At 37.5% G+C, this 23,069-nt stretch overlaps 1 protein-coding gene across 3 annotated transcripts in view; it reads left to right on the top strand.

Moving 5' to 3' along the window:
• GABRG3 (gamma-aminobutyric acid type A receptor subunit gamma3) overlaps positions 1-23,069 on the top strand; it is a 288,663-nt gene that overhangs the window by 129,758 nt on the left and 135,836 nt on the right. For all 3 annotated transcript variants that reach the window (XM_032441559.1, XM_032441558.1, XM_032441560.1), the window contains exon 4: positions 20,942-21,162. In XM_032441559.1, coding sequence (XP_032297450.1) covers positions 20,942-21,162 — 221 coding nt within the window. The remainder of the gene's footprint in view (positions 1-20,941; positions 21,163-23,069) is intronic.

The following is a 23,069-nucleotide window of genomic DNA, read 5'->3' as shown; positions in this document are numbered from 1 at the left end:
TTCTTTAGATTTTTAATGTATCAAAGTAAACAGATAAGCTATTTCTGAAAAAGTAGTTTTGAATGTTTCACTTTGAGAGGAATTCAAGTATTTTCATTTTTATTATTGATTCATGGTGAATATAGATTTTGATACCTTAGGGCTTTAAAAGACAGGAACAGCAGTTTTGACCTAGTCCGGTCAATTAAGCAATGATATTTGATGGCAGAGCCACTGACATACACATGTACCAAATATAATTCTGAATGAAAGAGCTGGGGTTACTCCTAGTTTCATTTCCTGATTTAATGCATTTACTTCATGGAACAATACTGTTCCAAGATGGAAGTTTCCATAAAACTATCCCATGGGGATAACTCCTGTTCCATTTACAAGCTCTATGAAGTGATGATTTGTACTTAAAAATATATTGTTTCCATCATAACTCGGAGTCTGGTAAATCCTTACCTCAGGCTACTCAGAGATCAACAGAAATTGCTTATATATATATATATTATATATATATATAAGTACGCTAGGAGGAAGAAATATGAGGAAGGAATATTAGACCAAGCAAATGTATTGCCAATATATTGCTCTGGAAAGGTGCTGTCTACTTTCAAAGTGTGGCATAAAAGCTAAGCAATTCAGACCTGTGTTGATGCATATTGCTGCAGTCCCAGCAGGCCCAGTGAAATACTGCGTTACACTCTAGGGAAAAGTTTCATGTAGGATCTCTGTTCCTTTGCCTTGAGGAGTGCTGTGAGCTTGGACTGATGTCTCTGGCTGATGTTTTTTGTTTCAAGCACACAGTGGGGACTTGTCACATTTATATAAATGAGCCATACTGTCCTTCTGTAATAGATGATTCAGAACACACAAGAATGATCTTTTTTTTTCTCCTTCATGTTGTCCCGAAAGAGGGAGGCTTTCGTGGTCTTCCTCCTGTAGTAAATGCTCTTATTGTGAATCTAGGTAAGAGTCACAGCTTTCACAACTGTGAGCAGGATTTCTCCTGCTGTAGGCCAGTGGCAGTTGCCTGGGGATACACTTCTTCTTGCTGCTGTCTTTCCCTGCAGCCCTGCAATTCCTCAGAGAGCAGAGGAGCTACTTTCTGGTTCAGTTTTATTTTCCTCCATGGTGTTCCCTATGGAAAAGTTTAGTGTTTCGCTATCTGGCATTTTTCACATGATAAATTGCTAACTGTAAAGTGTGTAGAGTTCTTTGCTATTTATTGGTCCAGCTGAGACCTGTTATACAGGTAATAAAATGGCTGGATATTTTCTAGACTCCTCAACCCGCCAATAATCCAAATGGTGTAAAAACACCCTGAAATATATTCTCCATATAAAAATTGAAATGTCAGTACATTAATTCATTGTTAAATAGAGTAAAAAGGTGTGAACTTGGGCACCCAGACTTTGGCATTATTGGATGGGGCTCTGAGCAATTTTCACCAAAACAGTACATGCTTTTATGGGAAAACTGACATGCATGAAACAAGTTTTCTGGTAGAATTTTGGAGAAGAAGTGATTTTGTATAATGTAATTAATTGTCACCCATAAGAGCAATTGGGTTAATGGTACACGTGGAAATTTTCAGTGGTGATACTTTACTTTCACATTAATTTACATCATATCTGAACAGGTGAAATTTATATATTGTTGTTAAAATAGGGAAAACAAGAACCAAGGAGGTCTTTGTTTTTGAACATATGAGGAGAGCCTGTGATCCTAAAAGCAAGGATATTGTGGCATGTGGGGGGGGGAAAAAAAACAGACAAATGTTGGGGTTTGGATCACAAAAATATTCTTAAAGTAATTCATTTGAATGCTATTTTTGTTTACTTGTTTCTTAGAGAAAAAAAAAAAATATGCTTTTGTTAGACATCTCCTAATGTTCATCCTGGGCCTCAGCATCATCTGCGCTGAACAGCTGGCAGGTGGGGTGCTCAGGCACTCCATACTGTGAGGTGCTCTTCAGCTGCAAACTTTGCAAACTCAGGCTCAGTGCCTCTGTTGAAAGAGTTAATCATGCACCAGCTGATATTTCAACTCGAAAAGGAGAAGTAATTTCCACTGTGTCATTCTTATCCATTGTGTTAATTATGGTATGAAGGGAGTTCTTACAATGTTTTCCCAAATCATTCTGGAGAGCTCTGTAATAAAAATTCTGCTCTTCTTTAAATCCACAGAGGACCCATAGAAGCTACTTTGGAAGGGCATTCTGGAGACCAGAGGATAAGCAGGCCTTTTATGTAATTAATTGATCAGTCTGATAACAGTCTTTCTGTCTGAGCTGGCACTTCTGCAACAGAGCAGTTCCAATTTGTGGCACTGAAGTGAATGCTTGGACAAGTGGAATCAAGAAAATGTGTCCACAGTGAACTGCTTCAGAGCTAACAGTGCTTTTGCAAATGCAGAGGTAGGCACCGCTTCAAGAACATGGTGAATTTTTCACAAGGTGAATCAATTCAAAATTGAGTCATGGGCGAATAAAGGGCAGATCAGTTCAATTTGGAGATATTTATTTTATGCTTTAAGATGTTATTTAATGCCTACCATAGCAATTCATTTTTTCCCCAAATGTACTAACTGAGAAAAAAAATTTAATGCCAGAAGTCATTATGAAGTAATTCTTCAAAATTTTTTAACTTGTTGTATCAAAGATACGTACAATATGTAAAGAAAAGTCAGAACATTTGTGTTTTGCTCTTATTTTGTACCGAACTACCATGTGAGAAGAACTGACATTTTAAGTCCATCTCATCAACTTTTAGTTGCTAGGTTAAATAACAGCATTGTATCGTGAAATGTTTCACTAAGTTGATATGGTCGTATCTTGATGCAGAGGGTTGTGCTGAAAGTGTACAGGATGTCTTTAAACCAGAGATGAAGTGTGGTTAAGTTTGTTGTTTGTTTGTTTGTTTGCTTGCTTTTTCACTGTCCTACTACAAAAAGTCTGCCTAACAGATAGGAAAAAAGCTCCGTGACTCATTGCTCTGTTCAAGTGACGTGTCATGTGAAGGTCCCTCTGCTGAAATGTTGCGTGACTTTCTGTGATTTGTGTCAGGGTTCCTAATTTGATCATCTGTTTGTTTGTTTCTTTGTTTGTTTTAACTTTTGTGATACTGATATTAATGAAAATGTGCAGTTAACATTGCCGTGAGTCACAATTCAGATCTTTGAGTCTTTCTTCTCATATCTCTGTCAGCATCCTTTTGGAACCACTTGGGCTTTTCCTGTCTATCCTCGTGTTCTCTCGTGTATCTTTTACTTGCTCTGGCAATCTATGCTCTTCTACACCTCTCCTCAGCAAGCATTGAAAACCAGTCTGCATGGCTTCACAGCAGGTTGCAGGGCTGAGTTTTCACAGACTTTGAGTGCACCAGAGGATACTGTGCTCCTTTAGAATTTGGTGAGGCTGAAAGCTGCACAAACCCTTTTCATGGACAGACCCATAGAAGAACACTTAGTTTTCACTGAGCCAAAGCTTGATCTTTGCATAGAGACAATCATCAAATATACGACTTACTACAACATACTAACTTCTTGATCTTCATCTGATATATAAAAAGATTTGCTTTTCACCTCGCAGCATAAGCTTTAGCACTTCAGACCAATGATTATAAGGAAAGTCCTGTTTACTGCCAGCTGAGGAGAATGTCTATTTTAGATTTTCTGGGAAATTTAGATTTTCTGGGAAATTTAGATTTTCTGGGAAATTTAGCTGGAAAACATTTACCAAGAATGTAAAAGCTATGATATACTTTCTGGTTGGTTGGTTGGTTGGTTGGTTGGTTTTTTTTTTTTTTTTTTTTTTTTTTCCAGTTTCCTGGAGGTCACATTTTAGTCATGTTTTTAGCAGAGAAAAAAGATATTTTCTAGCACAAAGCTACCCTTCTTGCAAATTCTGTGTTCTTAATCCAAGTCACAAGGACTTTGCTCAACAGTTTTCAAGACTTTTTTGTAACTTTAAATAAGATGTTGCTGTTATAACCTCGTATTCAGAAATGGCTATACTTTTTTCACTGAAATAATAACAATAATTATGAAGTCGTTCTGAGTAATTTATCATCAAATCATAGAATTGCTTCGGAACTGTTTGAGTTGGAACAGATATATTAAAGGTCATCTAGTCTAAATCCCCTGTAATGAACAGAGGCAGCTAGAACACATTGCTCAGAGCCCCATTCAGCCTGACCTTGGATATCTCCAGGGACAGGGCATCCATCAAAACCTGTTCTAGTGCTTTACTACCTTTACTGTAAAAATCTTCTTCCTTATATCCAATATAAGTATCCTCTCGTTTAGTTTGAAACCATTTCCCCTTGTCCTGTCACAGCAGACCCTGCTAAAGAGTCTGTCTCCTTCCTTCTTATAGACCCCTTTAGATACTGAAAGGCTGCTCTCAGGTCTCCCCAGAGCCTTCTCCTCTCCAGGCTGAACAACCACAGCTCTCTCAGCCTGTCACTGTAGAGGAGGTGTTTCGTCCCTTGGTTAATTTGTGTAGCCCTCCTCTGGATTTGCTCCAACAGGTCCATGTCTCTCCTGTACTGAGGACTCCACATCTGAAGTCCAGATGATGTCTCCCCAGCACCGAGTAGAGGGGCAGGGTCACCTCCCTCGCCCTGCTGTCTACACTTCTTTCGATGATAAGAATACCTTTGGCTTTCTGGGCTGTGAGGGTTCACGTTCACCTTGCTATCCACCAGTATCCCCAAGTTATTCTAAGCAGATCGGTGCTCAATCCTCACATTCTTCAGTTTGTACTGATAACAGAAGTTGCCACTACCAAGGTGCATGACCTTGCAATTGGATTTATTAAACCTCATGAAGTTCACCAGTGCCCACTGCTCTGCCTGTTTAGGTCTGTCTAGATAATATCCTGTCCCTCAGGCATGTTGGCTGTACCACACAGCTTGGCATCACCTGCAACCTTGCTGAGAGTCCACTTGACCACGTTGTCAGTGTCATTGGCGAAGATGCTAAAGAGCACCCATCCCAGGACTGACCCATGAAAGACACCATGTGTCACCCATAGGCTTTCTGCTTGATTGTGACCATTCTTTGGGGACAATTTTCTTGACACTGAGACTGCTTTTGGTATATATACTGAAAATAAACTTCTATAATGTGGCAAGTCAGATACTCCTTATGACTGGTGACATTATGAGCTTCACATGCAAATACTAGAACAATTTTGATGTACAAACTCTTAGACAATATAAGTTTATTGCCTCATGCATTTCTCTGAACTGAATCTTGTTTTTAATACCCACATTTTGAGCTTCTGGCATTATAATTCCATTATAATTTAGACCAATGTGATGCTCCATTGCCCATGAAATTCCTCTGTTCTTTATAAGCCTTTCCTTATTCATCAATGTGTGGAGTACAAATCACTTTAGAGAAGATGTTTCTGACAGAAGTGAGGGTTTGTTTGTGATTAATAGATTTAATATTTGAATCCCTAACAGGTATGGAGATGATGCTTCAGTGTATTAATATACTTCCAACATAGACACTGTTTGTGGCAGCAGGTGTTACACTTGATCATCTATTTCCATTTAGAAGCTATTCATCTTGATAAGTTTAGGCTCTTTGCCATTTGATTATCTCTTGATCTACTTAAGAATTTTCTTACCCACGTAGATGGATTCTAATGTCACATTAACTCTGTGTCTTTATTTCTAATGTCTTTACTTTCTATGTATGAAATGCGATTGAACTGTATCAAATACCAAGTTTTTCTCAGCTGGCTTGAATGGCTTTTGTATTTCAATTTTTGTTATGAAAAATAATTGCTTTCTAAAACATTATGGAAACTTTGAATGAGTGGTGGAAAAAATGTGCCCTTTTTTGTTACATTTCCTGGTCTATTATAATGCCTGTCAAATTGAAATGAGAGGTCTTTAAGGCTGTGGCATTCATCCCAGTCTTAAGCATTCATCGCCTGTCTCTTGGACTGTAATCCATGTACTTGACTGTATTCCTGTGCATCCAGACACTGGGCAAGTTCTGAGATTCATTCTCATTTCAACATTTATAATGGCCACTAATCTGAGTTCTGGGGGGATATCAACATTAAAAAAAAAAAAAAAAAAAAAAAAAAAAAAAAGAAAAAGGTTCCTTTAATGGAGATGACATGCTCTGATTCACTGACTTTTCTTTGACCTTTAACACTTCTATGAAACTGAAGAAAGGACCAGAAGGAAGTTTCTTTGACTGGGTTGGATAACTCAGATAGACAGGAAAACAGAGTTTTAGCATGTTATTTTTTCTTTTACATCCAGTAATGGTCTAGCATGAAGTGCTCACTTTCTTCATTTCAGCTGATGCTGTGTGAAGCAGTAACCTGTGGATTGACCTGCTGTTCTTCTTGTTTTCCTATCTCTGTGAAACTTATCCTTCTAGTAACCTTTTCAGTGGCAAGGGTGAAATGTGTTGCCACCTTTTCAGTGGCAAGGGTGAAATGTGTTGCCACCATGCTTCTGCTTCAGCTTGGCCCTCAAAATATTCTGCTACAGAATGTTGAGGCTTGGGATTCAAACCTCTGTGGCTATGGCCTGCTTTGCTGTCATCCCAGCTAGGAAGGATTCTGCTGAGTTTCCCCATAGCATATCTTTAGGTATTTAAGATACATGAAGCATCTCAGCAAACCTGTTAGGAGCTGTCCTGATTTGTTCTCCTGAATATAAGCTTCTGGATCTGGAGCTGCTAGAAGCATGAATTATGTACTTAAATGTTTCTGTAATGTCCACCTATCTTTGTAGACTCTCATCTAAATAAAGATTTTCATGCTTTAGAAAAAGCCTATCTCTTTGCCTGCTGCTATGGCCACCGTGCCATCATTAGCCTTCCCATCTATTCAATTTTATATGCATTCCGCAGTATTGCAATGAAAACTGTTCCAAATTTTTCTCCTAATAACTTTTATTTGTCTAGTAGAACTTTAAGCTTTTTTTCTTTTTTCTTTTTTCTCTTTTTCTTTCTTTTCTTTCCCCTCACTGACTTGAACAATTAGTGTTGGCTTATTTTCAAAGGGCTGTAAAATCAGGTATGACTATTCCCATCTTTCCAGTTGTGATTGTTCAATCTCATTCATCTCTGAAGCACTCCTAAACCTTTATGTTGTAATAAGAATAAGATGAAACAAACCTGAAATAAGGTTCAGATGAGAGATTTCTTTGATTTAATGTTTGATCACTCATTTATCTCAATCTGGTAATGTCACTTTTATTATGCAGGTCACTTAATTGAAATGAGCAAAGTTGCAGCAGGTGGCTGTTCTGCAACTATGATGAGTGTTCATATGGATTTCCAGAAAAAGATAAATTGCATTTAGCTTTGTTCATTCTATTGACAGCTGGCTTATATGTATGTATTTATCATCTAGACCAGAAGGTTGCTTTTTAAGAAATACATGATTAAATATTCAGTAGTTCAGTAACCCCTTTCAGGAATTTTTATGTTTGTTAGTTCATTTTTCATGCAATTATCGCCCCCAGAACAATTCAATCATCTTTCTCATGGCTTTCATTCTGCATTTTAAGAATGTGGAGTATCTACTTAGAACAACTTGTGCCTTAGGCCTTTTGTTTTTATTCTTCTTGATATCTAAGTAAATTAAAAAGTAAAGATTCACTCAGGGTTCCATTAGCAAAAAAAAATTGTCCACTTCTTTTATGTTATTCACAATGCACTATTTGTTGGTACTGAATAATGTATCCTTTTCACAGGCAATTGAAATGTATATTATGAATTGTTTCATGAAAAATGTCTTTTAAAGCCATTCTTCACAGCTGGGCATTATTAAAAAATATATATTTTAAAGAATAGCAGTGAAAAAGAAAATTCCCACAGATAACAGATCTATTTTTCTGTTACGGGATAAGTTGTTGAATTAGTGCTGAGATTTTAACTCTGCTACATCAGCATTGAGTTTGGGGTTGTTCAAATGAAGAAAACAATGCAAATGTATGTTGATATTAGATAAAAGTAGAAATCCTTCTTAGCCCTTGGTCCAGATGCCCAACCTGCAGCCTGGGGGTCACATGCAGGACTGGGCTGGTCCTGGGTGAACAAACATTACTCAGTACCAATTGAACATCAGTGAGCTATTTAACTCCCTCTGGGCTGAAACATGAGAGAGTTCTTTGCAGTGTTAATTCAAGTTATGGCAAATAAGTTTCTGTATTTTGATATTTTATCTAAACACAATTCTGTGAACAGCAGAATGCATGCAGCCATGCTTTCCATTTTGATAAAGGAATTTGAGAATAGGTTTCAAGATTGCTGAAGAATTTTTATTTATTTATTTATTTGTTTATTTTTTTGCTTATTTGCAACTTCATTTTCAGTTGACATAAATACACTACCTGTGAATTTTCAAATGGAATGTATAGAGTTGCAATCAAAAATCTGATCATGTCTCTTTACCAGACTTTCATAAGCCCTCTCTTACCAGAGAGAAGTATCTCTTTTTCACAAACACCCCTCACTCTTGTCATTGTTCTTTGGCAGTGCATACATTTAGGAGCAGTTGTTTTCAAGGATGAAGCACAGGAAGAGTAAAATTTCATCAAAAATCTCTGATGTTTTTGAGCTCACTACAGATTGCTACTACTGCCATCAAGCAAGACTGATGCATTAGTTTCACAAAACCAAGATCACGTATCCCATTAGTCTTATGGTTTAGTTGCTCTNTTGCTCTGTCTTCATAAAATTGCACAAGAAGTTCTTCCTGAGACATACAGGTCTGCTCCCTCGTAACACCTCATATTTTATGAGAGCTGCTCTGAAAATTATGCCTTCTATTTTATGATATTGGCTTATGAAATCAGAGGCAGATGTTGGTATGGCAGTAGATGTTGAACCTTCCCACCAATATCCCATTAAATTTTGATGTCATGTGACAGATTACAGCAGACGGGCATATACAGTGATGTCTGACGTGGAACTGTGTATAAAGCAAAGGTGCATCATGGTATCCTTGCAGAAAAAATGGCACCCACTGAAACCCATTGATCAGTACTTGCTCGGTGTTGATAGAGACCAAACAATGGATATGAGCACAGCATGGCAGTGGCTGCTGCACTTCAGCAGTGGCAGCAGCAAAAGATCACCACTGGATCACCACTGCTGGTGCAGATGTTTATGAGTGCAGCACACAGGCTCTTGTTCAGCATTGGCAAAAATGCATATCTAATGGTGTTGACAATGCTGAAAAATAGTGTTTTGCAGCTGAGAAGTTGCTCTATCTAAAAGTGTTATTGTTCTCTTTGTAAAAGTTGCCATTTCCGTGGAAATAATTAGGTGGCATTACTTTTGGAGCGTCCTTCATAGATGCAACCCTAGATAATTCCAATTCATTCAATGAGACCTAGGCAAGCCAAAAGGTTGATTATCTATGCCTTATGTTTCCAGTTGCCTTCTTTCAGTTCTTATGGTTCAGCTGTAGGATAGGTCATCAAAGATTTAGTGTATTCCCCGGGTAAAAGGATCTTTAATAACCTGGAAATGTTTAGAGTTTTTTAGGAAAATTCAGAAAACATTATGCCCAAATGGTTGCAGTTGAATATGTTTGAGTCAGGAGGATCTTTTGCAGTATTCAGCAACAAATGCTGTAAGGTACTGTGCTTTATTATTTTCTTTGTTAGAAGGGAAATTGAGAATCAGCATACAAATCAAAGTAAAATCCTTATTAGTTTAAAAAGAATAGTTAGAAATGAAGTACTTTTGACATTGGCAGACCACAGCCAAAATACACAGACTTAGAGAAATGTGGCTGTGTCAATATTATTATTTCTCTTCTGTCATTAAAGTAAAACAGACAAAATAATACAGGCTAAGTGTCTGTGCCAGAATTAATTGCCAGTGACATCCACTGATAAGCAAAGGATTGACCTGAGTCTATCTACCACAGAAAGAGACATAGATGCATGCTGTCAACTCCATGCCTTTCTCCTGTAGGATGTCCCAGTATAATAACAGCCAAAAGGAGCAAGCAGAACCTCTGCAGCCTCTTCTGTCTGAGAGGAACTGGTGTCCTCCCTCTGTCTCCCTGTGCTAACCTTTCAGCTTCACATAGTTGTTGTGCAGAAGCCTGGGTGGGTGTGGGGAGATGCAGGGCTTGAAAAAGGAGGGCAGTGATAAGTGGTTGCTTTAGCAACAGGGAGGAGACCAGCCCTGGGTAGAGGGGCAGAGGTGGGCGGGTTTCCATGGCAATAGCGTGTTCCCCACTTTGGTGGCATGCTGCTGTCCTTACCTCTAGTTACCCAGCTAGTGCTGGGCATGGATCGTCAGGCATGCCTCTGTTACCGCATGTGTGTGCTGCCAGCTTCATTTCTAGTCAGATCACACTGAGATTAAGTTGTTTTGGATTTTTTTTGTTTGTTTGGTGTTTTTTGTCTTGTTTTGGTTGTTTTTTTGTTTTTTTTTTTCCTATAAGAGATGCACCCCTGTTCATTTCCTTCTATTGTATAACTACTTTTATTGATGAGAGTATAACTACTTCACAGGTAGTAGCAGAATTACTGATTATTCTTTCAAGTATGCTGTAAAATTATACTCTAGTGCCAGTTATTAATCCCGCAGTGCTAGAACAGATGCTCAGGTAGGAAGCAGGTTTAAACTGTGGAAGGGAGTGAGTTTTTTTTTACACATCGTTGCATTACTATGTGTCATTTTCCCTAACAAGATTTGCAAGATAGATCTTACCATTTTTTTTAGATTTAGATTTTTTCACTTTTTTTTTTTTTTTTTTTTTTAATGATAATAACAGGTATTGAAAATTTCTAGTAAACCTCTTTTGAATTTCTCCGAGTTAGGATTGATAGAGTTGGTGAGTACAAGGGGAATGTGCTCGCATAAAACTGATAGGAACAGTCTGGACTCCTGAAATTGCTGTCATTGAGTGGCCCAGCAAATGGCAATCAGCCATCTGCTATTTCATCTGATGTCACTTTTCTCCCCCAGAGTAGGGACAATGAACAGTTACCAATGTCAAATAACTGGTTTAATATGAATCTCATATCAGAAATGAATGGACTGAAATGTAGAGGGAGTTGGAATTTGATCAAATTTTGATTGAAATTAGGACCTTAAGGGGAGATAGAGCTATTCTGAGTATCAAACCACCTAACACAAGAGGGCTTGGGAAGAAGCATGACATTGCTGAGTGGAGCCCAAGGCTTATCATGGAACAGCCCACAAAAACAAGCAAACAAACAAACAAGCAAACAAAAGTTGCCCAAGAAACAAAGACACTAAGGTGGGGATAGGCCTTCAAATACTTTCTCTGTGCTTGTGTTTGAAGCTTAGACAAATCCTAAACCTATTTGCATCCTTTATTTCTTACTGAATAGCTGAGCTGTAAGGTGGACACTTGGATACTCTAGTAGACTAGTACATATGCTCTTCTGATATGACACAACCTCAGGAGATATCCTAATAATGACTCTGGAGGGAGACAGTTGAAATTTGACTTTCTACCACTGATTCTGACACCTCTCTCTTCACAAAGTGCTCCTTACCAGTTCTTCTCTCGCCTGTGGTTCTGCAAGAGATCCTTGCTGTACCTGCTCCTTCAGACCAAGATGTGTGTCTTTACATCACCGTCCATTCTCCCATTCCTTTACAGCAGCTCTTGTGCTGAGGGTCAGTACACATAAAAACATTATGGTAACATCTGCTTTTCTGACTTGCCAATGACAATAAAAGATATTTCAAAATGCTCTCCCACTTTCTTGGTCAAAAGGCACCCTCTCCATCATTAAATATTTTAACAGAGATTACTTGCATAAGGTATTGTTTTCAGTCTCTGAAAGTACATTTATTTTTGTGGACGGGGATGTTTAGCTTCTGTTTTGAATAAACTAACACTTCAAATTATAAGACTGTAATGTTGATACATCTGTTGTTGTAATATTTGAAAAATATTGAGTATCTTTATAATTTGCTTTATAACATTTTGGATATCAAATATACTCAGGAGACATGAATATTGTACTTTATTGTTTTAAGTGCAGTCATTACTGTTTATTCACAGACTAATCTTATTTTTCTTTGTTTATTCTGTTCAGTGATTATTTTTATTTCTTTACTAATTCAACAGAACTCAAGCTAGTCCATGTTCATTTGTCTCACTAAATTCTGATTAGTTCAAAAGAAACCTTGGTTTCTTTCCACGTAGAATTAAGCTTTTAGAATCTTTGTCTCTATGCCTGTTGTCTTTGTAAAGCATTAAATTGCAAGTCAAGAGTGGGCATAGTACTTACTCTGTGAATTCCAATAATATTGTTTCTTCCAACAACAACTTCCTTAGGTGTGACTGATTACCAATTTGCATTACGCTGACCACAGATACAGTGACCAAAAATCTTCTGTCTGCTATCTATTACCCCACCTTTTATTTCCTCACTGTCTTCCTTGTATTTTTTAGATAGCTCTTATTCTAAATAAACCAGGTTTAAGTACAGAAGGTTCAGAGTCATCTAAAACAGGGCTTATCATCAGGTCCTGCCTGCAACAGGTCATGAACCCTAGCCCTCTTCACACCCTCTGTGTATGTGCAGCTGTAGAGCAATCATAGCAACCAGGATGTTTTGGATATGCTCTATGAGAAAAAGAGATGAGCAGAAAAGTCACAGAATGAAATGATTAGCTAGAATATTCAGCAACAGCGTTGACTCTTCTACTAAAAGTGATGTGAAAAAAACAGACCTACCACTGTTTTTCTAAAATAAGTAGTATTTGTTCTAATGTCATGCTGTGTTTGTGATTGTTGCATGGTTGGTTGAACCAGAAAAGATAATTCATCAGTGAGTGAGGAGGAGGCATGGAGGAATTTATGAAAATGGACCATGAAAATCATCTCTGGGTCTTCCTTCTACTGGGTGTTAGAAGTTATTTAGAATACAGAGGACTGGAGCTAGGCTCCAATGAGCCAGAATAGGTGCAGCGATGCAGATAAGTGTTTCCTCAGGGAGAGGAAATGCTACATGACTTTTCTTAATTGTATTTTTTTGTTTGTTTTAGTGTGAGGTTAGATGTCTTTCATCCTGTAGAATAGCAAGAAATCAATGAAGTTATGTTCTAAACCAGAGGGCAACACTAGAGTGAGATAGGTGAGCTTCCATCCTCCTTCCTCTGCGATGCCTGCTGAGGCTGTGATGAGATTTTATTATTATTATTTTGTACTCAAATTGTTCAGCTATGGAGACGATTGTAACTGCTCTCTAAAATATTTTTCCATTGTTAACCTGAATAGCCCTGAGTAGTTTGGAAAGTTCTCTGGAGTACATATTTGCTGCCACTGTAAAAGTAATAATTTTGTTTGTTTATTTGTTTGTTTTTTGTTGTTGTTGTTCATGTATTTATTTTGGGCATCTTTTGAAGCTGCAGAGTCAAGGCTGCTAGTAAAGGTAAACTTAGATTAAGAGAAAAGCTCAGATGTAGGGGAGCATTTCCTGAGCTCTTCCACCTCTCAGAGTAAGAAGAGTTGGAGGTGGAGCAAAAATAAAGAATTGAAATAGCAGGATGTGGAGAGTAGGAACATGAAACATGATGTTCTGTCCCTGAGCCCCTGAAACCTGCTGTTGTAGGTTGTGTACATATTCAGCTCCTGAGCAGCCTCCAAAAACTTAACAGCTCTGTACTGGTAGAGCTACACTGGGAAAATTTTCTGGTGGAAGTAATATTCTACTTCATCTACCCGAAGTGAGACACAAAGCTAGGTGAACTTTAAGGAGTCGTGTGAGAATTGTTGTCTTCACAGAGGCTTGTTTTTTATCAAAAAGGTAAAAAAAAAAAGAATTTTTAATACATGCTACCAATGAAATATGCTATTCATTTTACCTTATACATTTTCTACATTTCAGGGAGTATTTCCTCTGTCATTCATATGCCACACTACTAAAGAGAAGGCTGAATCAGTCCTTCCAGTTTTAACCTTTGCAGGGTAATATTTGACAATTCAGTTTAAACTTCTCTTTCAGTAATCAGTTGGGCTGGAAAAAATATTCTTTAATTGAAAATGAACTTCAAACAATAGAAAGATTACCTTCTCCTAACATTCTTGTGGGTGTAAAGACAAATGGCAGACTAAATAATCAGGCAGTATGGATGTCACTTGAATGTTTGGTACATTTCCTATAAAACAAAGTATCTCAAAGCCTTGCTTTTGTACTTTTAATACAATCATAGAATCATAAAATGGCCTAGGTTAAAAAGGTCCACAATGATCATCTGGTTTCAACCCTCCTGCTATGTGCACGGTCACCAGTCACTAGACCAGGCTGCCCAGAGCCACATCCAGCCTGGCCTTGAATGTCTCCAGGAATGGGGCATCCACAACCTCCTTGGGCATCAGCTGTGGCAAGGGCATCTCAAAAAAAAATTTGTGAAAGTGTCTGGTTGTGTGCTGTGTCTGAGTATAGAAAGAAGGGAGCTCCCAACTTTCAAAGATTTTGCTCTATCACACAGAATCACAGAATCACAGAATGACCCGGGTTGGAAGGGACCTCAAGGATCATGTAGTTCCAACCCCCCTGCCTGGCAGGGCCACCAAACATACACATGTACTAGATCAGGTTGCCCAGGGCCCCGTCCAACCTGGTCTTGAACACCTCCAAGGACGGGGCATCCACAACCTCACTGGGCAGCCTGTTCCAGGACCTAACCACTCTTCTAGTAAAGAATTTTCCCCTAACATCCAACCTAAATCTTCCCTCCTTCAACTTAAAACCATTTCCCCTAGTCCTGCTATTATCAGCCCTTTCGAAGAGTTTACTCCCCTCTTGGGAGTAAGTTCCCTTCAGGTACTGAAAGGCTGCAATGACGTCACCCCGCAACCTTCTCTTCTCCAGGCTGAACAAACCCAACTCCCTCAGCCTGTCCTCATAGGGGAGGTGCTCCAGCCCCCTGATCATCTTTGTGGCCCTCCTCTGGACCCTTTCCAAAATCTCCATATCTTTTTTGTACTGAGGGCTCCACACCTGGACACAGTACTCCAGATGGGGCCTCACAAGAGCAGAGTAGAGAGGGCTGGTGTGGTCTGCTGGGAGGACAACAGAACCATGTTGCTGAATAAAAAAGAAACAAATTTCTGCTAAGGACAAGGACTCAGTGAGGAGTTCAGAGAACTGAGGCAGAAAATGACCTCAAATTATGAACTGAGACTACAGTTGTGAATGATCCATCCAGGCTGATCAAAAGAAGTGGAAGTGACTGACAAAAATTGCAGGCACTCCCTGTCACAGGAGACTGAATTTGGTTTGTTCTGTCTCCTGTTTCTGAAGAGTATTTTTAAACTACTCTGTTTGTTTGAACTGTGAAGCTTCATTTCTCCCCTGCTTCCTTGAATAAACCTGTCTGTAATTTTCTGTGTTGTTGCTTGAACACAATGGTCTACCATTTGAGGTGTTGTTTTTTTTTAAGCACACTTCATACAGAATAGTTTGGAATTAAATGTAAAATGGTGCTCAGTAATTTACAGAACAGTTTAAGGGTAACAAATAGAATCAGCTACTTTGGTGAAGTCAACCTTTTTTGTAACTAAAGGTGATTTTGTCTTTTATACAGTTTATTGGGCTAATTTCAAGCCAATGGAATAGTGCATGCAGTGTTTTGATATATTATTATACAAGGGGTATGGAGGGTACAAAATGATCATAATCTAAATTGGACTCTAATTATTTAGGTGTTTTTAGCTGATTGCTTGACAGCCTTGTAGAAGTCTCAGTAATAGCTTTAATGAGAGGTAATCCATCAACAAAATATAGCCTCAGCAATAAAAAACAAATAAAGCAACAACAACAAAAATTTAGAGGAATTAGAGAAAATATTATGAATGGGTCAGGAAAAAACTGCAATAGCTATGAAGTCAGAAGCAAATGAGATAATAGGAAGTTTAGTCTTGTGGTGGTGGTGCATTTTCTGACAAGCAATAGTAAGAACCTGGAAAGCATCATGCAGGAAATTTTTATGTGTCTTCCAAGAACAAGACTCTTGACACTGTTCTTGCTACTGTTGTTAGAACTGTGAAAATACAGAAAATGAGAAGGCTACAGCAGAAGCAACAAAGGCATACCATGCTATTATCCATAGTCATCCAAACAGATCATCCAACTGTGACAGCCAATTAAATAGTATTTTCCAGGATTAACCCACAGCTAAAATGATACACTGTGGTAGGAGAAAAGCTTCATTTAATGACAACATATGTTAGCTCCTCTTTTGACTGAGAAAAAAATTGACAACTTGGTTGAAAACAAAGTATTTTTTTCTCTGTGACTAAGGATACCTCAAGCCACAACACTTCCAAGATGTTTCCAGTCATTAATCATTCCTGAACAGTAGGAGGGCAAATAATTTACTGCTGACTTGATTTTTAAGGGACAAATTAAACCACAGTAAAAATATTTGAAAATGTGAAAACAAAATAAGATGATAAAACCAAATCGTCTGAACCCCGTCTGTGTGTCACTATTTGTGGCTGGTAATACTGCTGTTGCTTTTGGGTTATGTCATACCCTGTAGACAAATGAGTAGAAAGAAAGAAAGAATAATTGTCTCTAGCTTACTGCTCTGTTCACTACAAAGCCAGAAAAACATAATCTAATTAAATTAATTTAAAAAAAAAATAAATAAAAACAACTCAGACTCTTTTTCTAATTATCTCATTACATTGTCTTTCTCAAGAAAAGTTTCAGACTGAGAGCTGATAAAGGACAGACTGAGCACTGGAAAAGACAGAAATGTTCTCCATGAAATGACTGCTTGTATGCAATAAAGGTGAAAGGATAATGTTTTCTTGTTTTTAGAGGTTACTCATGAAAGTTAAGTGAGTGTTGTTATCACCTATTTTAAAACCCCATTTTGTTGCTTTCAGATTGTACCGAATATTTGTAAAAAAGAGAAAAAATGGGAATTTCCTAAAAATTTCTTGAAAATTTAAATACTCTTAAAAGGTCTAAGTTGTGTACATATTGTTATATTCTAGTTTCACCTTCCCGCTCTTCCAATTTCTTAGATTTATTTAGTGTACCATTGTGAACATAGAACAGGAAATAATGTGTTTTCCATACAGTTGGACAGTTTGCAAAACTTTGCTGCAAGGGGGCTCCCTTTTTATGAAGTTTGTAAGTGTAGGAAATTTAAATTACACTTCTAACATGCTCTACACATCTACTTTTGCAAAGCCAAACATAATGTTAAATCTGTTAAAGCTGATAATGTCTTCTTCTATCAGTGCCTTCAGGTTTATAGCTGAATTTTTCATCAGAGAAATTTTCTTATTGCAGAAAAAAATAAGAAATAAGATTTCCCTACCATTTCCCTTCATGTTAACATGTAGGTCTGTTTTTTGATATATAATTGCCCCTTACTTCTTTTCAAGGAGGATGTCTTTTCAGAAGTGCGGGGGCTATGGAGCATAGCTACAGTTAGTATGTCCAGATACAATGTGAATACAACAGGAAAAGTCTTGAGCCTGCTCTGGTGGCATGACAAAGTGCCTGCAAGACAAGAAAATATGTTGACAAAATGCCTTCTTGTATTTGAACCTGGCGTCAATTTTTAGAGAACGCAATTTCACCTTTCTGCAACTGAGAAGCTGAAAATGTTTATTTTAATTTGTTCTTGTGTACATTGTAATTATCAGTGTTGGCTGCAAAAAAAAAAATTTAAAATTAAAATTAAATGGGTAAAGAAAGAATCAGGACATTAGCAACAGTAGAACATAAAGAGCAGTATAAGAGCTTTAGCATGTAGCTTCATCTGAGGCATCTTTTTAGTGAAACCTTGGCGTCTTGCCTGGATACTCAGTGCAACCACTGACTTTCAGGAAGAACTTACATTGAACATAGGCATTCATCTAAATGGCAGGTATTAGATAACAAAAGAAAAGTGTTATTTTGTATATTCTATCCTACCTTGTCTTGTTTGGTTATTAACTTGTGTGTGGGACCAACAAAGGAATCTTTGTCCTGTCAATTCCTGTTGGGCACTATGGGTTTGAGATCACTGTACTAGCTTTGTGCAAAGCTGCACATAGAAGCTTTTGACTTCAATGAGAACTGAGTGTCTGTTTTTCAGTGAAGATAAAGGTAATTTTACTGAAGTGTGCATAGAGCCAGCTCCATTAGAAGTGAAGAACTGAGTTTCAGCCTAGAAACTAACCTGTTTCTTCCTTGTGGCGTGAATATATGACTATCATGCCCCTCTGTTTGCTCAGTTGAAAACTGAAGCAATTGCAAAGAACAGTATAAAGGCTGTACTGATCCAACATCTCCTAAAAAGGATTATTAGAGAGAGTATAAAAGATGAAATTGAAATTCACATATTATAAGGAAATGTGCTTATTTTTACTGGGGGGGAAAAAAAAAAAGTTCTGTAGAGGCAAAATTTTTGTTCATTCTGATTTAATGTTGACAATAATTTTTAAAAAATAGAAATAAAGTGCTGAAAAAGTAAATGCTTTACTTTCAAACTTTCACTGGCTTTCCTTTTTAAACCATCACTTTTCTTTTCATGACCGATGTATTCAAAAAGAAAAGCATATTTTTAACAGACTAACTCACACAGAAGATCTGTGAATCTTTAAATTTGAGCCATAACATTATTATTAAGGTGAACAAAGCTACAGTAGCTCCTTGTGGAGATATCTGGATGAAAGATCATTTCTGAGGTGTTCTAACTGCGGTAATAAATGATGGAAAAGCCAAGTGGGAGCTAAACAGTGGTGTCAGAGCAGCCTTGTTTCTAGGCTAATGTGATTTATTTCTCAGACTGAGTACTGCGCTTTGATGGAATCCACAGAGTAGTACCTGCCTGCTTCTAGTGCCCAGTGTGCTCAGATCCCCTAGATCTAGCTGCAGTGCATTGTCAGGACTCTCTTCAGGAGCTAATGTTCCTTCAGAGGGAGTGAAATCCTGAATATCTTAAATCCCAAAATTCTGAAAATCATTAAATATGCACAATTTACCAGAAAGAAATTATGGCTTCTTCTATATTTAGTAAACATTTGACAGTCAAAATAAAGCTCTCATATAAAATAACCTCAAATATGAATATGCTGCAAAAGCTTGTTCTGTGAAAAGACAGAACCATCATTAGCCAGCTGTATACAAATGATCTTTGATTCTATAAATATTGATTCCCACATGTGAGCTAAAAAAAGCAGTTCTACTCACTCAGCATTTAGAGAAACCCATAGACATGTCTGGCACATGCCTTTCTGTAGAGTCTGAGTGTGTCAGAGTAACTCTTGTCATTGGTCTTTCAAGGATAAAATGATAGAGAGTTCAGTGTAATAAAACAAGATCAGCACTCTGGGTACCAATAAAGATGTGCTGTGTATAGTATATTGCACCCTTTAAGTGTGTGAAGACATCTCATCTCATTGAGATGAAAGAAGAGTCTCTTCAGATTTAAATCTGTCAGCTTCACCAAGAAAATAAAGCTAATACAATGAAAAATAGCAGTGAGATAGGGTATGAAGAAAACTGGTCCTTAATTCCTTTGATGCCTTGGCTTTAATTCTGAAGGTGATATATGGATAAATACTAGCACCACTTCTTCACCTATTGATCATTTGCCATTTAGAGATGAGAGGCCCCGAGGATGGTTAGGACCAGGATTATGGTGTCAGTGAATTAGGTTTCCTTATGTTATAGAAGGATAGCTTGCTGAAAATTTAGTAGAGCAGGGGAACCAGGTGCTTTTAGCAAAAAATGCTGTCCTCAGTTCAGACTACAGGTTCCTCTCTCTATAAATAATATAGAATGCTATTGATGTAGTAGCATTTATTTCCACAATAGGGAATCTATTAAATGAGAAACCTGGGAAGTAAGAAATGAAAAAGCAATAAAAACAAGTTCAAAGTGATCAAAAGCAAAGACATACTAGAAGGTCTAAATTCCCCATTGTTTAGATCTAGCAAGAGTGCACATCCCAGGTGACATAAGGAGTTTACTTCCCCTGATCTACTCAGCCCTGCATTTGCCTGCATGGCAGAGCACACATTTTGTGTCCTGGGAGCAAACACCATCCCTGCTGTGGATGAAGCTCCCCTGCAACACTGACAGGGTCTCTTGTGGCATGACCAGATATTTCCACAGGATTCACAGGTAGAGCAGTATGGAAGTAGGGCAAGGGACATAAGACAGACAAATACAAATATGAGCTTTCCTGGCTTCAAATCACCAGAGATCATGGTCCAAATGCTGTTTTTAACACAGCTTATTCTGTGGGCTATTAAATGCCATATATGAGTGTGTTTCTGTGTTCACCTATATGGCTTTGTCTGTACATGTGTGTATTTTAATTTCTGCATTGTTATACCTGGTGTGCTTATTTATAGTAACAAAACAGGAAACATGGAGTGAGAGAAAGTATTATATTAACGTAAACAATGCAACTAGTATAGTGAGGGCAGAATGTTAGTGACTGCACAGCTCTTAGCACTTGAAGTACACAAACTGTACTTCTGCTGTAAAAGTGTGGCTGATCAGTTAGGAAGAAAGAGAATTATTATTTTATTGAATTTGCTCACAAAACAAACAAAAAAGTGTGCTGTGAAAGTCAAGGGAACTTGCTATTCCCCAGCTTATCTGCGTTGTTTATTTTTTGCACCTTTCATCATTCTAACCTATGAGAGAGATGTGTCTACAAATTGTATCTTGTAGCTGTGTACCAGTAGAATGTACCGGTGCCAAAATTATTACAGAACAGACTCAAGGTAATGGAGATGATTAGCCTGTCTTCAGAGGTAACTAGAGGAAAAAGAATAAATAATAAGAATGAATCAATTGTTTCAGGCAGAAAAAATTAAAAAGGAAAACACAGCACCATTTGCCTGAATGTATCCTGCTCCACATCCAGATAGAGCTCATCAAAGAACAAATGTAGTAAGATATATGAAACTGATTTCAATTTGTATATCATGCTTTCATTGCAGGAATATCAAATTGATATATTTTTTGCTCAGACGTGGACAGACAGCCGCCTTCGTTTCAACAGCACCATGAAAATACTGACTCTGAACAGCAACATGGTTGGTTTGATCTGGATCCCAGACACATTTTTTCGTAACTCCAAGACAGCTGATGCACACTGGATTACCACCCCAAACCAGCTCCTCCGAATATGGAATGATGGCAAGATCCTGTACACCCTCAGGTGAGCATTCAGCATGCTTCTTGCACTTTTGGATCTGGAGTAATTTCATTGTTCTCCTCTGCTGCTTGATTCCAGATTTTTACCTGACAGTGCTTGACAAACAGTGAAATATTCCAGTATAGGTACCGCAGAGTTTAAGCAAAGTCTCATTTTTTTGAAGAAGAAACTGTGAGTCTAGGGAACAAGTCTATCTAAATTGTGGAACTCAGGTTTTGTTTTTTTACTGTTTTTAATAAAACTGCGGGCATGTGGTTCCATAAAACCTGCCAGAAACCTTTCTGATCAGTGTTAGGTGCAGAATCAGATAAAATATTTCCAGATTCATGATAATGTTAGTACTTGATTCTTCAAATAATTCACACTGAAAGATAGTCTGTCATATCTCATCAAAGGATGAATTACTGGAGGAAAAGCTTTTAGAATTTTTATCTTCATAATACCATCAGCTACATGGTATTAGAAATAATTTATATATTTGCATAAAAAGAGCCTGTGGAAATCAAAATATGTTTATTTATTGAAGAGATGAATTACTCAGAAGGGAGTTCTACCATAAGCCAAAATCCACAGGGCAGTTTCTCAGAAACATGGCTTTCACGCTGCATTTTCTGCACTGATTGTTTTCAGCATTGTTGTTGTTCTTTTGATTGCAGTTGGGCTCCAGTAGCAAGTCCTTCAGAAACAGTAATAAATAAATTGAACAATTGGAAATGCTACTGACATCTTTAGTGCCTTTCCTTTCATAGACTTGCTCCATGGTGACGAGTTCTTGCTTATTTCTGTTTACAAGTTTAATCACCTCTTCTTTTTTTTTTTTTTTTTCCTTTTTCTTACCTGTAGCCATAAGACTTTAGTTCTTCAGAACAAGTTGTGTCTCCTTTATTGTTTGTTTGACTTACATACTTATGTAAAAAACTATTTGTCATATGAGCTGCAGAATTTCCCTAAAGCAGATTAAAAAAGTGAATAATGTTTGACCAAATGGATTGTCAGACTGGGCATTTTTTTAATGTGAGAGATTGCTAGAAAGATCATTGATCACTCTGTAATTTAGAAACAAGTAATTTGTCTGACTTTGGTGACCACACAGAATTAGCATCGCATGGGACCAGAAACTACTGCATATGTGTTTCCTGTGGTGTTTTGATAAATATTCTCCATTCTGAAAAAGGTGCCATTCTGTGTATAAGGTTCAGACAGTCTTCTTGCCTTCTCCTTGTCTTACTTGACTACTTTTAGGTGTTAATCTTTCTGTAACACTCTGAATTTTATTCTATGATCAGTTTAAAAACAGAAGTTCCACATAAGTGACCTTTTCCAGCACAGAAATTTTCTCTGGGCCACCCTAAATCTGATACGCAACTTTTCCCAATCCAGTTTGTAATCTTTTGAATATTAAATAAAAATAGAAAATGAAAACAAAGCACCAAGAACCAAAATGACGGGTCTCTCACACACACATAACTTCTGGCATGCATTTAATGTTTTTTTCCTGAAAAACACTCAACAATAAACTAGCCCTTAAAGCAATATTCTTGTGTAAATAGGTTCACTTTGTAGTCTTTAAGCTTGAAGATCATCCAACAGTCATCTTTAAATGTGTCCTTAGTGCAAAGGTATCACAAAAGAAAAGGTTTCCAATGGGTACTGAGTTCTCGTTTTTGAGAAGTATTCCAAAACAACTGAAGGGATTTTAACTTTACACTGTAAGTAAATGAAGAGAGGATTCCCTATATTCCCTTGTGGTGCTCAGAGATACGATTTAACAGAGGGTGGTTAGTTAGGGTAATATGGTTAGGCTGTGGCTGAACTTGATAATCTTTGAGGTCTTTTTCAACCTGAGTAATTCTAATTCTACAAGATTTCTTTATTAAATTTTAATTTTGTGAACTTATATACAAACACAT

The sequence above is a fragment of the Coturnix japonica genome, chromosome 1 (assembly GCF_001577835.2).
Source record: "Coturnix japonica isolate 7356 chromosome 1, Coturnix japonica 2.1, whole genome shotgun sequence".
Classification (NCBI taxonomy): Eukaryota; Metazoa; Chordata; class Aves; order Galliformes; family Phasianidae; genus Coturnix; species Coturnix japonica.
Note: the sequence above shows the minus strand (reverse complement) of the source record. Positions and strands in the feature narration are given on the sequence as shown.